This window comes from Ischnura elegans, chromosome 5 (assembly GCF_921293095.1).
Source record: "Ischnura elegans chromosome 5, ioIscEleg1.1, whole genome shotgun sequence".
NCBI classification, from domain to species: domain Eukaryota; kingdom Metazoa; phylum Arthropoda; class Insecta; order Odonata; family Coenagrionidae; genus Ischnura; species Ischnura elegans.
The window spans coordinates 112,846,665-112,865,254 of NC_060250.1; the positions used below are offsets into that span (position 1 = coordinate 112,846,665).

At 37.4% G+C, this 18,590-nt stretch overlaps 1 protein-coding gene across 5 annotated transcripts in view; it reads right to left on the reverse strand.

Moving 5' to 3' along the window:
• Window positions 1-6,344: 6,344 nt before the first annotated feature.
• LOC124159422 (mediator of RNA polymerase II transcription subunit 13) overlaps window positions 6,345-18,590 on the reverse strand; it is a 159,843-nt gene continuing 147,597 nt past the window's right edge. For all 5 annotated transcript variants that reach the window (XM_046535227.1, XM_046535229.1, XM_046535228.1 and 2 more), the window contains 3 exons: window positions 17,192-17,467; window positions 11,674-11,960; window positions 6,345-10,854 (listed from right to left, as the gene is read on the reverse strand). In XM_046535227.1, coding sequence (XP_046391183.1) covers window positions 10,722-10,854; window positions 11,674-11,960; window positions 17,192-17,467 — 696 coding nt within the window. In that variant the 3' untranslated portion in view covers window positions 6,345-10,721. The remainder of the gene's footprint in view (window positions 10,855-11,673; window positions 11,961-17,191; window positions 17,468-18,590) is intronic.

An 18,590-nucleotide genomic window follows, 5' to 3' on the forward strand; every position in this document is an offset into this window, starting at 1 on the left:
CCAAAACAGGCGAAGGTGGTGAAATGGCCGGTTACGTCATGGCAACGACATTTTTGGGATGCATGCGGAATAGTCTACATCGATTACTTAGAAAAGAGAAAAGCGGCATCAGGGCAGTATAATGCCTCGTTATTGGACCGGTCGATGATAGAAATCAAGAAAAGCGTCCCCAATTGAAAGATAAAAAATTCCTCTTTCAACAAGACAATGCGAAATTGCACACCTACGCAGTTGTATTGGCCAAAACTATGGAACTAAAGTCACATAATTCACCGTATTCATAAGACCTCCAGTGAATTTTTCTCACTACCAAACTCATGGGCGGTCTGTGGTGATTGGGGGCCCTCGGCTGGAGCCCATGATGGGGTCTCCCTTACCAAGGGTTTTGGGAGCCTCCCCCAGAAAATTTTAGGAAATTGCTTACCCAGGAAGTATATTTTGACGCTATTCTGGCTCTTAAAAACTAGATAGACGCTAATAAAAAATAGTAATTTCGTAAGAAAAAATACTATGAAAATTTAGAATTTCACAGCTTATAAAACTTATTGATTTAATATTGCTCCCTTACAGCGGCGGATGCAGGATAGGAACGGGGTAAATAAGTGGGGGTAATCTCCCAGCAGTAGTGGGGGTCCGAAAAAAATGCCATTCTATCTAATGTAAAGTGGATACCCAAGGGGGGGTCTTAGCCCCTCCCCATAGATCCGCCACTGCTCCCTTATTTATTTAGTGAATTTCTTCCATGAAACTGCACTGAAATCTAAAAGACCTCTAAACTGACCTTTTTGAATAACCCTATCAAAAATAGCATCAGCTTCTCTTTTATCTTTCGACCTTTATTTTATTTATTTTTATACGCACTTTTTACACTAAATGTGATGTAAATAAAGCAAATAATTAAAACGTCGAATATTATAATAGCAAAAAAACCTTGTTTTAAGTAATCGAAGTCTCTTATAAGACGCCTTTCATATACGCTTCTCAGACATCTCAGCACATAACTTTTCCAGCCCGAAATCCCATTCCAAAAATCCTTTAGTCCTTTCCATTTCTCTCTTTCTACAACTTCTTAAACCCCTCATTCCTCATCTTCTTCAACCCTTAATGCATTAGTGCCATCCTTACTCACCTAGTCCGACGTATAATTTTCGCTGATTAACAAGGCCCCATGGAAAGTAATGACCACCTCCGTCTCCCACAGTGGCGCAGCGAGGGGATTTGGGGGATAAACCCCCCCCCCCAGAGCTCAGAGAAATTTTTAAGTTTAATCCATTTTACTTAATTGTATTGATGTTACTAATAAAATAGCGTAAGGATTAATACAATATCCCTCAGAAAGCCGTAAAACTCACCATTTTGAACCATTATCTTAAAATTCCGCTATTTATTAATCTCGCACCTACCGCTTATCCTGGTGGGTATACCATACCTCCACACACCCCGGTATTAGTTGCACCTAAACCTCCCCCAGCCTCAAGGTCGGTTAAGGTCCATTACGGACCTTGCCCAGCCTTAATTCCTAGCTGCGCCCCTGGCCTCCCACACTCCCAAAAGAACGAACTTAATACGCAACTGGGTGACACCAGTGGCGGATACAGATGGGGGGCGCAGGGGGCGCGCGCCCCCCCCTTGCGGGTCCGCTTGTATTACCGAACATTGCAAAACCACAATTGTAACTTTTTTATATCATAAGATGGCATTGTCTTTTACATGTTTATAAGCACTTTAAATAAAATTTTCATATACTTTGCCTGTGACTTGATCATCTTTTATTACGATAAAAGTAAAGACAACTCAAGATATGTTGCGCCGCCCCCCCCTTGAGTTTTTTCTGTATCCGCCACTGGGTGACACGAGCTCAAAAATAAAATAAATAAAGGAACAGACATGCTTTCATCAAAGACGAAAGACAGAGTAAATGAAAGCCATTACTCGTAAGCATAGCTATGGATGCAAAAATACATCACCTGCACTTCCTGCATGGCATCTTAAGGCCGTTTTACATGGGGTAAGTATTTGTACAATCTGACGTGCATACGAAGGTGCAGTCGAAATTGCATCATGTAAAGCGGTGAATTGCAGGAACGCATGGACGTGAGATGGCAAAATAACCCGTTCTAATTTCATTCTTGCAATCGCACACCATAATAAGAAAAGAATGAAGATTTAAACTGTGCAATTACGAGCCCCGTGTAAAACGGCCTTAAGAGGAATCCACGGAAGAGTGAAAACCGGCTTAACACACTTGAGGGCGGGTAGCAACGATAATTAAAAAAAAATTCCTCACTTAACCATCCTCACATATGCTAAAAAAATGTTAAGGTTGCCGCCCACTTTCCATACTGTGGACGATTTATCCTGCACATTCCATGTGATATGGAAAAAAATGCAGCCAGAAACTTTGGATAAGTTCACATGGTAACTGGTCATCTAAGACTAAATTTGGGCAGTGCGTACATACATGCACACCTTCCAAAGGATTTTGGGGGAGGGTTTGAGGTTGACACCCCCAGCCATGACCTAGTCAGAAAAGGATGCTAGACCTGTGAGTCAAGAGTTATTCTTACAACTCCGGACATTGAAGATTAAGATTAAACTTCACCCGCAAAATCTGCCTTCATCAATTATTGTGACCATGTAGCAAGTCACAGATTTACTTTCACACTACACTGCTCAGTGGCGTAGCCAGGAATTTCGTTGGGGGGGGGGGGGGAATTAAAATAAAAAGAGTACGTACTAAGTAATGGGTTTTAAACTAATTTGAGCACTTTCAGTACTAGAAAAAATTCATTTATTAAAGAAATATTTTGTTAATTCATTATTTTTCAGTATTTTCTTTTCCTTTACGAAGGAAAATAATTGTTTTTATATTTCAGAGGTGGGGGTCTGGACCCCCTGAATGCGAATGCCCCCAATGTCAATGGCTCGCTATTGACACAGCTCTTCATACCATTAACCTCATTTTCTAGCCCCACCAAAACCAAAGAGCCGGATACACTAATTAGGTGAATTATGTACTCTCCAATGAAGCCTAAAGTTCAGAGATTATTTAATTTGTGTCAATTGAATGTTGATTATCAGAATAGGCAGGCAATTCAATGATAAAAATGTCAGGACTAAAAAAAAAGAGTGCAGTTCTGCCTGCATTAACTGCAGGCCCCTGTGTTTAAATCAGGCACTGCCATTCCCTAAGCTTCCCCCAACCCCTTCTTTACCACGGATAATTGCAATTCCCAAGATAGGAGATAGTTTTAAAACATACTGATTGTCTGACCTTCAGTACAATTGCAGCTTCCTCAGAATCACCTAGGCAGGGACTCTGCTTCTCCTGTTAGTGGGCCTGGAGTACTGATATCTGTAATTACTACTGCACGAGTTGTCTTAATTGATTTTTTTTCCTGGCTCACTAATCATCTAATTTCAAATGAAAGTATTTTGCAAACATCTAAAGGCAAAGCAGTATCACAGCCTTACTTTCCACGTATATAATTCCAAAGCCTAGACGTTATGTAGCATCAAAGAAATACCTCTTTCAATGTTATAAATATGGCACATTTTTCGTCTGAAAGAAATCGGTTACCCCTCTTGAGCCCCCAATACTGCAACTGGAGATTTTCTCACATTCAGGGAAAGTGAAAGAAGGCATTATTATCCTGAAGTTAGAGACATTTCTACAACCTATACCTGCTAAATTATCTTACCTAAACTGTAGGAACCATGTGTGTTATTCCATCCATGACTACAAGAATTACCTTTTTCAATTAGTCTAGCAATCAAAAACTGTCACCTGCAAAACCACATTCCTGATCAGGGGCAGTCTGGAAGGGTCGGCATTCGCCGAGGTCAATTCTAATTCCCCAACCATCTGGCTCATTTTCAAACTTTCCAACTGACTCTCAAAAGAGCTTGCACCCTCCACTTAAGAAAATCTTTTATTCACTCCTTTTCTTATCAATTACTTCAAGCAAAGCTAGAAGAAGGCCACTTCTTTATCTACATCCTTATGTGAAATGGGAATGTTTCAAAAAATAAAACTGAATGAACTTAATAATCCTAAATAACTACTGAATTTTTCATTAAAAATACAAGCCGAGAGCTATCACATGAGAGCAGCTGCTTTCTGATCTTTAAAAAGAGATGATGCTAGGGACATGTAAGTACATTACATAATAGGAATCTAGGATGTGGCCCTCAATGTGATTACCTCCACTGATGAACACTAAAACATACCCCACAAATAGCAAGGACCACATAGCCACAGGAAATGGCATTTGGTAAATTTGGCCCAGGATGCAGTATAACAAAATCTGGAAGGACAGAACCACAGAAGAAAGGTGAAAGAAGTCTCCCTATAGTCCCTTCCATAGCATTGTTCATTAATTCTGGACACCTATCATTTTCTTTTCTTAAAATAATCAACATCACATCCTACACCGTTGCCTGAATGTTTCCTCAGCTGACACCAATGGAACAAGTCTGGCAAGACAGCATTTTCGCCAGGATTTCACTACCGAAGCGTCTACTTCAAAACCCAGGCACTCATGCCAATATTTTTACACTGAGGCAATGAATAACTTAAAAAAATACAGAGGGAAAAAATTTTCAGGCCCTTTAAGTAGAGGAAACAACGATTGGATGAAAATATAGGGACAGTTATTAGACTTGGTTTCAAAACATGTAACATCTGTCACAATGATATCGAATGACTTGCAAGAATAATAAAGTATGAACCAAAAATTATACAGGTCTGACAGGTAATCTGAAAGACTTGACAAGTGAAATTCGGATGAAAAAGCTTAGTCAAATAAATTCATGCCTAGATTCATTAAATACACAAAAAGCTAAACACAAAATGTTCATAATCATCCTATACATATCGCTATTCCTATGATTTCCAGCTAATGTCCTGGATGGCATGATCTCAGTCTCTAAAAGAATTATCTCATACTATAAAAAACCTCACAAAATACATTAATGGGAGGTGCTGGAGAACACCTAAATACTAATATCTTTCATTATCACATGCTATCCTAGATTAATATAATTCACCCAAGAAACAGAGATGTAATGTTACATCCATTCCATAGATATCCTCCCTGAACTGGTCATTCTCAACCCTTAGGTTGGCTTGAATATGTAATGTACACCCCCCCCCCCCTAGACTTAAGGCACAGGTATGTGAATACATAATTCACATTCAGGGCAGAGAACAAGTTCATTTCCCTCGGCTACACACTGTTGAGGATTTAATTATGAGGGTGTCCAATGGCATCACCCAGAATCAGAAACAGTAAGAAACCGAGGACTCAAAAATAGGTGGATTAAGGCCCCACCTCCTCTCCCAAGGCACTTGAAAAGACAAGATTTTTAATATGGTTATCATTAAGTTTGTTTTTTGTATTACAGGGCCTCATTTGAATATAATATTTTTAACTTTTTTATCTAAATATAGAGATTATTTCCTTCAGACATTGTTGTATATATTTTGTTTTTTATCCTAAATATGAGATGACCTTTCAGACCCTTGTCCCCCCCCCCCCCCGCCCTAGAAAAAATCCTGGATATTCCTATAAAAATCCTGGAGCCCCTTGGACTCAACCCATTATGCTCCTAGCTTCCCAAGTTGTTGAATTCAGTAAACAAATTACAATTGCTCCTAGCTCCCCAACTCGTTGAATTCAGTAAACAAATTACAATCGGTAATTCAGCACCGAATCAAACTGCCATCAGAAGATTTTTGCAGTGCAAAACTTTTCTACAACGAAAATTGCTATCTTTAGTTAAAATGAAAATATACCTATACATACCAACTACTTTTTTTCATAGGAGTAACACAAAATTAAAATTTAAGAATGTATATATGTACAATAAATTCCAAGAAGTCAATAACGAGCCAAATGAAAATCTCTGACAAAATGATCATGAGCTGTAATTTAAATCTTATTTCTTAGGAAGCAGCAATAATTAAAAACTAATGGCAGTAATAATTTCCACTATCAACTAATAAAAAATTGAATTTAAGCACTTTACAATAAAGTTCAACCAATGAGGTCACTTGAAATTTTTAAGATTAACAACTTCCCACAGCATTTCATTCATGCATAGTGAAAGTAACCAGTCTCCCAAATACATATCTGTTATCTATCAATATGAATGCAAAATTTTCTATTTGCGAAGCGATCCCCATGATATTATGCTCATATTTGTTGCTTCCTATTTCAATCAAGCCAACCAGGAAAATTATTTTGTCAGAAGCAAGCTTCACCTGCAATGATGGTTTTGGGAAAATGATCCACTTACATAATCATAGTGGGCAGGCTTAGTCAAATTATTTTCATGTTACATCATCTTATATGAGAGCTCTTTATTCGAAGTCAATTTCAAGAACTTCTGGACATTCACAGGACCCCATTGGTCCCAGAAAAACAAACACCTTCCTACAAATGGTATACCAATAAATAAATAAAAAGGTCCAGATTTCGTCTGACATAAAACATAAAAGAAACAGAAGCGAAGGTGCCTATTTAGAATTGATTCAGTTTATGATAATAAACCGAGCGTGAACATTATCAAATCAATCATTTACTCAAAATGTATTCCAAAATGTCAAATTACAAATACCTAATCTTGAGTTCATTTCAGTCCATGGCTAACTTTTAAAATACCACTCACTGATTTGACAAAAAAATTCCATCAGCACACACAAAATCTATGTTGAAATTGCAATAATATTTAATCCCTTTTCTCTGACGCTAACCAAATAAATACTAAATCCACTGTTCAATTGCAACCCACCAATTTCCAATAAGTTCCATTTAAGTACTATAACAACACAATCCCTCGCACCTCACAGTTACAAATTAACACAAGTTAATGGCTTTTGGTTTTCAATCATAAGTGGAATCTCTGAATACAATATCCACATATTAGAAATCTGGTCATCATAGCTAATTATTTCTTATGTCCATCATCATTTAATGAATAAATAAGTTATCATAAATGAATTGATTTCTTCAAATGTTGGTCCAGAAAAATTTTAAACACAAAAATCATAACTATGAAGGGAATATTTGATTTTCCACTGATTAAGAGATAAACGAACAAAGTCAAACTACATACTTAAACCAAATAAATAGCTAAAAATCACTCATGAGAGCTTCATCACTAAAACATCTTTCATGAACATCTGCGGTAAAATCTTGGTAAAACAATAAATAATAAGGTACTCTTATGGGTATAAAATATCTTCATGCCACCATAGTAAATATACACATATAAAAAGTGTGAACTGTATTTGTTTATACATATTATTTTCTCAATTTATAAATCTTACCTACATTTGAGTCCAGAAAATTCTATGGTTTCTTTTGACAGTCTTATTAAATACCGTGCAATTCTGTAGGGAAAATTGCAAGCAACACTGTACAAAAGAACAATAAATTGACACCAACTTAACTGTCTATTTGTATCAACAAACTTTCATATCCCGGTTATCCCTGCAATCGTTCCATATTTTTCAAAGAGGGAAGATTATTTTAACTTTACTCCAATCTTTTCACTACACCCTTTGAAAGGGATACTTCAAAAACACTATTTACAGGTCTTACCTTTGATATTTATATATTATATGTGTGAATATATATATATATGTACAGTTGCATACATATATACATATATAACTGGAACGGGGTTTCAGGGAAAAACCTCTATAACGAGGAGGATGGTGCATTGCAGCATGGGACTGCAAGCCACCGTCCTCATAAAACTGTACACTTTCCCTTGCAATACTTCAAGGAGTCAGGCACTGCCGTCTTCCTTCCAACTAGACAGTGCTATTCATCTCTAATACTTATATATACAAAATAAATAAATCTCTGTGCTCATCTACTGTCTCCTCCGAATTTTTTTTACACATTTGTAAGTTGAAATTTCATGTCCCACCTAACAAGTCAGCTTCAGATAAAAACTTGATTAAGGCCCAGAACACTGCACTCTTTCAAAAAAAAACCTTGAGAGATAATTTGGGGGGGTGGGGGGGTCATGCTTGGGTGCTCCAACCAAACACGCCAAACAATTGTCATCCTCCCAGAAGTATTCACTCCTTAAACGCTGGGCCACAGCTGCCATAATCAATATATGTAAGTGTCCCTCCAAACACTTCACAAGTCAAAGGGGTATAATAAAATACTTGTTTGAAACTCTTCATTCACTGCCTGGTTCCTTTATCCATTCAAAACCTATTTAGCATGAAAATCTTGGTTCAATGTACACTCACACTTTCACAAACAAACAAATATTTAGGCATATAAGAGATATATGCATTTTAAAATCTTCACATATCTACATCTGTTTACCACTAGAAGACATTGTGATATCATATGTACAAAAATTTACAATGTTTTCAGTCAAAAAAGCACAACACCATTCACAAAAGTAACTATCGCATCCAACAAGTTCACAAATCACTCATTATTTTACATACACCCATGAGCTTATCTACAAGAAAATCACTCAAAGAGCACAGTTTTGTACTATTTTTATGTTATGTTATGTGTACTTTATATGCTGTGTATGATACAAGTCTTCCTTTGCCCCCATCCTCACAAAAACAAATATTAAAAAAGTCTTCACCATTTGCCCCCATCCTAATTCAAAACAGCTTCGGATATACAGATATCAACATCAACTGACAAAAATCAACAAAATGTTTAAGATAGTTAAATAAAATATCCTAATTAGATCAAAATTATATAGATATAAAATTCAGACTTTAAAATGCACTCTGGTTTTTTTTTCGGCTTCCCTTCATTAATCCCTGTCCTATTTTTTTTTAACTAGGGCGCTTGGGAAGTTGTTGGCCGGAATGAGAGATTATCAAAGGAAGGAAAAGAGAGCATACGTTTGAGATAAGATAGAGATACATAGTCTGTGTCAAGGAAGATACAGAGGGCATAAATGAAGTAAGGAAGATAGAGGAGTGATATACAAATGTGCATGAGAAAGGTTCAGGGGTAAGGTATCACAGGAGATATATTTTATCACCACAGCCTCTGTTCACATGTTGCACTCATGCCAGCACAATAAAAAAGAGGTTGAGGAATAACCTTAAGATTGGTGCATTTCCAGCCATTAAATAACAAACGTAAAAATGCTAGACCATAGAGGTAGGCAAGAAGCCTACCTTATTCCATGGTAGCTCTCATAACTATGTAACATGGTATCAACTGGCCCCAAATAACTACCTCCAAAACTCCAATACCCTTAACACTCTAACAAAAAATTAGGATGCCTGAATGTTTTCACGTGCCCAAAATAAAATTAACTACAAAAGAAAAACATTGAGGCACTATAATATCGTAAAAGGTGTTACAAATAACAAAAAATTTTGAAGTACTATTTGCGCACAATAAAATTAAACATTTTGATTAAGGCCAATAGAAATGCAGCAATTTACACTTTTCAGCTGATGATCAAAGATTAAATATAGTCAGAATTTCAATCAATTTTGATTCTGGCAGCCTGCGGATTGTGGTTGAGCTATGGCACAATGTAAGGTAACCTTACCTACAATAATAAATTAAAATTTTCATGATCATTTATTGGCCATGCTCACAAGCATATCCCCAAATTTACTAATACACAGGCATAAAAATATACAAATTTTCTATAACTTCCCTACCCAATATCTCTTTTTAAAATCAGTATTTAACTTGATGTATTCATAAATCTGATTATTATGAAGTGAAATCCTTCACCACATGAGAACTCACTAATTCAGTCCCTATAAAGGACTAATGTCTGGTTAGCAATTAAAGTTACTAACAAGGAGATTGAAAGAATTCAACTAAGGAACAAGGCATAAATGGGCAATAAACATTGCAAACCATAACATTCCTTACCATTACAGATGAACTATGTACTCATTTAGAAATCACTGATAGGGAGCACACATCAAAATGCTCATCTTCTTATTTGTAAGATATCCTTGTCTTAATATAATATCCAAAAAAATTCATCAAAAAGGAAAAGGGAATGCTTTGGAAGATCCATAAAGGTGCAAATGGATGACAGCAATCAACAGAGAGACTAAAAAATGGAAGTATTATCTTCATCGTCTATCCATGTATTACAATTCTAGCGCAATTGTTTTTACTAATTTAAAAAAATTAAAGATGCCGTACAATTTAACATGCATCAGATTAAAATTTGTCCTTTTAACTCCCTTGAAGTCCCACACTGCTGAAATCCACAAGCCCCTCAACTTTTTCCTTTCTTACGTGGACACACACAAACAAATCTAAGACATTTTGAGATCTTAATAAATTGGACCACTCCAACCTCGCAATCAAATCCAACAACCTCACCCCCAAAAACTCGTGTTTGGACACACACACAACACACAAACATATTTGGTCAAAATGCAACATAACTGATGGCACCTACCAAAGTGCACCTCAAGTATATAAACTCTGCGTAGACAAAAGGACGTTAAAACTTTCAACAAAGCGGTCCCGTGCGCACATTGTCTACGCATCATCACAGTCTTCATCCTCGTCATCATCTTCTGAGCCCCCCACCTCCTCCTCCTCGTCTTCCAAGAATTCTTCTTGCGGCTGCGGCTGGACACTGCCACCACTGCGTTGTTCAGGGCACAGGGGCGGCAGGGGAGAGACTAGGTCCGGGGGCTCCCCCTTTGGGGGGGAAGCCTCAGATGGTTGGGGTCAGACAAGGGTCGAGGCCACGTGGTACAGCTGCATTAGGGCCTGGATGTGAGCGGGTAGGCAAGAGAGCCGGTCGTGGGAATTCGAGTCCAGGGCCAGCCACGACAAAGCATTGTAGCCCTCCATAACGTACCTGTCCAAGAAAAAGAAATGAGACTGAAATCAGCAAGGATTACAGTGGGGACTTAAAGGCTAACAGAAATAGTTTCGAGACCATGTGTCCAAAAATAAATTCACCAGAATGTTAAAGTTTTAAATTATTTAAGCATATCCATTTTATGTGAAACATTTTTTTGGCAGAGTTGAGTGAGAGTTAAAAGAGTTGACACAAAGGACATAGGTCAGTTCAGGTCATGGTTGCACAGTAACTTAAAGCCTGCATTAGAACCTGGTGACTTCTATACTTCTGTTATTAACATAAAAATGTATACAGATAAAAAAATGAAAATGTTGGTTAGTTTAAGCCTTGGAAGCTGATATTAAAATCTTGACATTGTTCCTTTTTCACATGTTTTGAATTTAATGGATTTCTCTAGAAACAAATGGACACCCTGTATCAAATTTAATAATTCCACCCAAAAAATAATTTAGTCAATAACAGAAATACCAATATCTAAGTATGTGACATTGTTTTTGAGTTTACAATTTCAGTAACTCCACCAAAGCCAGGACAATTAATTTGGGAAAATTCCCTACCCTTAATATTATGTTTATTATTGCATCAGAAGCAGAACTCAATAGATATCAAGACATCACTAAAATGAATACTTTAAACACATAAAATACAGCATGTGTAAATAATTTGCCACTGTAGTAACATATTGTAGCAGTCAGTAAATAATAACTTGGTAGTTTCCACGAACTTGAAAAATTGAAATGAAAATTCATTCCGTAAAACAAAAATGTTAAAGGTGATTGCTGGGGGCTTATATTTGCATTAACTAGCACCTACCGTAAAACATCAGTTGTGTATTGCGAATCAAGGGGATGGACTGTAACGGCGGACTGTTGTTGGAGCAGGTCATCTGATGACTGTTGGATGGCTGGGCTATGGAGGTGCAGTGCATTCTTGAGGAAAACGGGGCACACTCCTTCTAAATGGGGGCAGGATGTCCAGAACCATGAGGGCATCGGTCCGGTGGGAGCGGTGGAAACCAAATATCCGAGGGCCAATGGCTGCTGCAGTAGGGTGCCTACTTCTTCCTGTGACTCAACCCCACCAACACCACTGCCTCCGTTCTGAAGACAAAAAGGAAAAAAATTGTTCAAGCACAATGAGGATATAGTATGCATGAGCACTATTCACTACAGAACAATGCTGATTGGCTTCAGTAAACAAGGGGCTAAAATATAGCATTCAATACTCGACCAATAATTAGATTCACCTTGGATACTCACATAAAATTTATTTCAAATTAATTTATGAAAGCCAAAGTTTTTTTTTAATTTGCTTCTTTTACTTATAACATAAATACATATTCAGCTTCCATCTTTCAGACTAATGAGCACTAATTATTGCCATAGACATTAGTGAATCCCTGATCTGTTTTTCCTTGGCATTTGAATGCTTAACTCCCTACTAGATTTTCAGTGTTCAGGCAACTTTTTCTCACATCTTTCCAAAAATTAATGGAACAGTGGAAATTAAGCAACTTAGCTACACCAAATCAAACGGTTACTGAACTGTTTTTCAATCAATTCTTTCGAGTTCCTGCACTCAAGCATGGGTGAATGATAAATACACAATATTCAAATAGCCACAACTGTCACAAAAATCCTAATAATCATGACAATGGGCAGGTGGGCCAATATTTAAAAAGTTCTATAATAATACAGGATAAAAAACACTGGCAAATTGTAACAACTAAATCCTTTCACACAGCTCTAAGTACATTTTCAAGATATATGTTGACGTACAGATCAGATTACATCTCACAGAATACCAAGCAAAATCTACCATTAGCAACATAATTTTTAGCCACAATAAGCCAAGGGAAACATCACAGGAGAATGACAAAGAGTAATCAAAAGCACAGACTCGCAAGAATTTAATGATTATTGGTGCCTAATAACATAAAAAAATACTACCATAATTATGGACAGAAAATATTACTGTTCGGTATTTATTGCTCTTAAAAGAGAAAATAATCATTCGGTTAACTACTTGTAATACTGAATGACTGCATTTGAGGAAAGTTATTGTCCTCATTAGTACAAATTTATTTTACATATTGATTATTGGGTAATAAATTTACCCTTGATCATTCCACACTAATTATAGCCTCTCATCTAAGCTGAAAGGGGCTTCCATTGCATATTCACATTTAATACTATTTTCCAAAAGTTGTCCTAGCAATACCCCTGCACCCATAATTAACACGTTGTGTATGGATGGTGAGAATTCTCGTCATTTTTTTCCCAAGCGTTCCGGCCAGATGAGGTACATTCTCGTCATTTAGGCATGTCTACTTAAACAATTTTAAAGCATAATATAGATTTTTGGCTGTACATTTTCAGTTGTTGTTCGTTACATATTACGATTGGACATATCATTATTTTTGATAAGGAAATATTATATTTTAAACATTAGCTTTTTAACTATATTTAAACCAAAGGCGGTTCGCCCAAATTGGCACATACAGCATACTCCCGATTATCCGGGCTAATGATGGGGAGAGGCGGCATGAATAGTCGGACAACATGAATAATCCAAACTTTACTTGAATAACATTTAATTTTCATAATCCATATAAATGAAACGATTAAATATTATTTATGCACATCGTGTGTTTTTTTAGATTGCTTTCCGGAATCATTAAGAGCTTTCTATTCCCAACCGCGACCTTTATAGCGGCAAAAATGTGATTGTACTCGCATTCCTACTGCTCCGTGTCATACCTAAATTCCGAAAACCACGTATCCGCGGCTTCAAGATCACGGATTCAGAAAAGTAGTTACCAAGAATGCTTCAAAACCACTGTGCGACGTCGGAAACTACACTGCCAGGCATCACGCAGCATAGTCGCGTCTTGTACAAGTAGTCCGGGACATAACTGCTGCGGATGCAGATCTGTGATCACTGAGCACGATCGTGCATTGCGATGCTTGGAAAACAGGAACACAGAACTCCCGTGAAGGCAACGGGTGCGCTATCACACCATCGTGCAGCAGTGGTTATAGAAAACCAAGACTTATGGAAAATTGTCTATGCAGGCGAGTGCCAGGCTATGACTCATGCTATATCTACTTCCACTTCCCTCGCTGCCTTCACTTCTACTTTTACCTTTCCCTCCAGTTTGACCTTGACTCGTCACGGCATAAACATGCCCGAGTGCAGCGAAATCTTCGGCTCCCTTGGGCTGTATTCAACCGAATGCAAGGCCACGGCAATAATTGTGAATTTGCGATATGAAATATGCAATTAAGAATATTCAATAAAATTTTTCCTAATTTACTATTAGTTTAATTAGATTTAGATTAGCAAAACATTGAAGAATCTTTAAAAATTAATCTAGATTTTTTTTCCGCCACTGATTGTCGTCAGCACTGCTAGAACAGACGTCCAAGTAGACTCGAAAGATTCCTTGTCAGCAAATAAATAAAATAATTCCATTTTACGAAGAGAATTCTAATAGAAGTAATAAGTCCGGTATAGCCTCGCATTAAAATGCAAATATCCAGGTGCTTTTGCGTCATTTTTAATTTTTTTAAAGATCGCAGAAAACATCGAAAAAGCGCAAAACTCATGCACGGATAAACCGCAGCCGGATAATTGGGAGTCTGCTGTATTTTCAACCTCAGCTCCTACACCTAGGAACGTCATTGCTCTATATTTAAATAATGCGGTACGCAACGTGTTAAGTAACTAAAATGGTCCTAAAATAAGACATTTGTCTGAAATACTTTTTGATGACAGATTTTTGATTAAAATTGGTTTAACTTGAATAGTACTCCCTGGCCTACCAGATCAAGCTACATAAAACCAAGCTGTATACATAAAATATGTTATGTTTACCAATAACAGCTTATTAAGGCCACTTTACACAGTGAATGATCATTCGAATGAAATTCATTCACTGGTACCGCTATACACGGTGAATGATTTCGGCTAATTTTCTGCGCAGAAATGATGACTTTCGATAGTGTATTTCGATTCTAACGATATTTCCGACCGTTTCTGACCACATGATTTGTTTTGGAAGTCGCAGACAACAGAATGCTTCGTTTACATGTGCGCTTCAATATACTTATGTATTGCTTTGACTTTCGGTGGGGTATGACGTACAAAGTAATGAGAGGAATTAGAACAGTACGTATTGATAGCGGAAAACCACTTTAATAAATCGTGCGTTTTGTGATCCCGTAACGAAGCACATAATTAGTTGTTTTCGCTGCAGAGCAACGATGATTATGCTTCAAGATAGTGCACTCTAGAACATGATCATAAGGAAACTTACTCTTCAAATGGCTACCCGAGGTCTTTTCCCTTCCGATTCATTAAATTATAAAGTAAGTGAAAAGATAATTTGGGGCAAAACTGCATGTTGTTTCTCGCTCAGAAAAATCCTATCTTATGGAGACGTGTCCCATATTGAGGCCGCAGTGCCCAGCTCCAATAAAAAAACACAATAAGCATAAAGCAAAAGCTCCACAAGGGTGAAGGCCGGTCGACCATGAGTTTTTATGTAGGGGTCTCTTCAGGTGCACAGCCTTCACAATGCAGTCGAACAAAGGTCATTCCTGAGTGAGAGAAGAAAAGTACCGGGAAGAGAGAAAAATGAAGGGACCTGCTCTATTTTTGAAGGAGTGCACTTCAGCATCCTCATACTTTCTACAAATAAGTTGACTCAGTGTTATCTCATTGCTTGCTACTTCCCCATTACCGTAAAGCTACGAATGCTCTCAAGATATCTTGTGGGATATTGCGTGCAATTACAGTAAAAAGCTTTATGAGTACCTAAATTATTCACCACAGAGAATTCACTGTACTTTAAATATCGATGCAGGGGAAGAAAGTGGACTGTGACATTCATGGGCTAGTTTATGGGGTTTGCTCCTTGACTTATAGGCAACCCTGCGATAATGTGACTTCCTAGGTGGGCCAATATGATATCACATCTCGTTTTGGCTGGAATGTGTTCATTGAACAAACAGAGATTTTGTCATTAATTGGGAGTCTCACCCCAAACTTTAGCTATCAAATATAGTTTGATAATTGTAAATTAAACAAAACATAGATGCAATCAAGGAGAAAAATGACGTTTTTGAAGTTTAAAAATCTGGAATGTTTTTCCGAATTACCGTTTTTAGAGAATTTATTTTTGTGAATTTACTTTCTTTCAAAGTAAATATTAATGATTTGAGCTATGGCATGAGTTACTATGCTTCCAAAGTTTATATATATGATCTTAAAATTCCGAGGTGGTGCCAATGGCAGCATGGACACCGTGCGCTCATATCATTCACGGAATCATTCAAGCAAATTGGGACATGCTCGAAATTTCATTTGAGTGAGTTCCTTCAATGATTAGAGATAGGCAATATTGTGATCTCATAGGTGAGCCAAGATAACGTAGCGGCTCGTTTTCGTTCTACTGTGTTCACCGAATAAACAGAGATTTTGTCATTAATTGGGACTCTCACCCCAAACTTTAGCACTCAAATCATGAAATATAGTTTAAAAATTGGAAATTAAGCGAAATATAGATGCAATCGAGGAGAAAAATGACGTTTTTATTCATTAAATATCCCAAATGTTATTTCTGAATTACCCACTTTAGACAATTGATATTTGTGAATTTATGTTCTCTAAAGGTACATATTAATTATTTGAGCTATTTTATGGGTTACTATGCTTCCAAAGTTTTAATATATATGATATTAAAATTCCGAGGTGGATGCCAATGGCAAGATGGATGCCGTACCCTCATATCATTCACGGAAATCATTCAAGCAAATTAGAACTGGCCTGAAATTTCATTCGAATGATCATTCGAATGCAGGAAATTTCCGTTATACACGGTGAATGATGGTCATTCGAATGATCTTTCTAATGATCATATACTATGTAATGCGGCCTTTATACACAGCAATTTTTTCAGCCAAGTACAGGCTCTTTACCAAAGCTTAGGCATAAATAGACCCACAATGGAATTCAAAATTCTAACAGCATGATGCACGAACTGAGTCAAAAGAAAAGGTAAATTGATCCAGGAAAATTATATACAAAACTAAACAATATTTCTATACTTTAAGGCAATGGCGCACATTCCAAAAAGGAAAAACTTATGCTGGCATTAAAAAAATTGAAGATACCTGAAAATTAAGCTCTGCACAAACCAATGCTACCTAAACTTCTATATAAAAATATGATGAACACCATACATCATTACTCCTATTCCAGAAAAGTTACCCAACCAAAAGAGAAAGTACAAATTTATATTAAACGGTTGACTAGAATGAGAACTTACCCTCCCAGAAGTTCCATTGCAGGGGAATGGACTGTGCTGACTTGAGTTCCCCAAACCCCCAGGACTGCCAGGTTGAGAGACAGAATCACCCCTCCTTGGACTGCCAGTTGGACTGGGAACACCAGGCCCAGTTTCAGGCCATGTGCTGAAGATGTCATTGAAGTCTTGCATGCCATCAATACCCTCTGGCATGTCATCATTCAGGGCTGAAAATAGCTCATCATCTCCCAGCTCTGGACCGTTTATGTGCTGCTCTTGAAAGGCAGTTTGCGAGGACTGCAAAAACAGTAAAACATTACCTTTAGCACAGGAATATGCAGGAAAAAATTATAGAGCTGTGGGAGAAGTACATTCTAACATTGCACACTTCATACTTGATACCTTAAAAACAGAAAAAGGAAAATAATGGGAAGATTAAACAAGTAGATGAACTACGAGGACAGTTTTTTTCCCCACCTCCGGTGGGTCATGAACAGATAACAACGTTATTGATTAAATAAACATTAAAAATAATTCTTAAATGCTGAGCACTTTTGTGGCATCCTTTCGCCATAATTGCCTCAGCGGTTGAGGAATTGGTCGTGCCTGTGGATAAGCTTTACTATAACTTCTTCATAGGATGTTGCTGCCAATGACTTCCTACGAATTTTACCTTTGCCCTGACGCTCAATCGCCCATTTGAAAACGCTTCCCTCCAAGCCAACTCTTCACAGCGTAAAGATGGAAATCACACGGCACTATGCCGACAATGCATGGCGGGTGATCGAAAATGTCCCATTGAAATTGCTCAAGGAGCAGTTGGGCAGCATCAGCGCTGAGATGACAGGCGTTGTCACGGATCAGAACACTTCCAGAAGTCAGCATGTCTCTTTTGTTTTGAGTGGGACTTGACGTGATGTTTCTCACTCTAGCCACAGTGCATTAAAAAATTATCTTTTATTGGCATTAAGGTCAAGATATGTCAATGCTGAAGCCATTCGGCAAGTTCTCCCTCTCTTTCTCAGTAGTTCACATTTGGTAGGAGAATCAATCGTGACAGTGTAGTTAATGAGATTGCTACAAACTTTAATCTGACAACTTTCGGTCAGAAATGACTAGAGCGTGTGGTACGGAGGACACACAAATGCCCTAAGCAGTACCTGCCTGTCCCTTGTATGGTGCTTTTGATGAGCGACCGGAGGTTGAAAAAGAAACCGTCCTCATATTATTATTAAGGTGAGAAAAATACTGTTAAAAATATATGAATATAATGCACCCCCTTTGCAAGCATTAAAATATGATAAAAAAGTTCTGAGCTTTTTTTCTTATTCCTAGACACCTTTTACTTGACTTTCATACACTAAATTCAGACTTTCGAATGTTTGTTTGTAATTTTTCACATTTTGTGTTTAATGCTCAT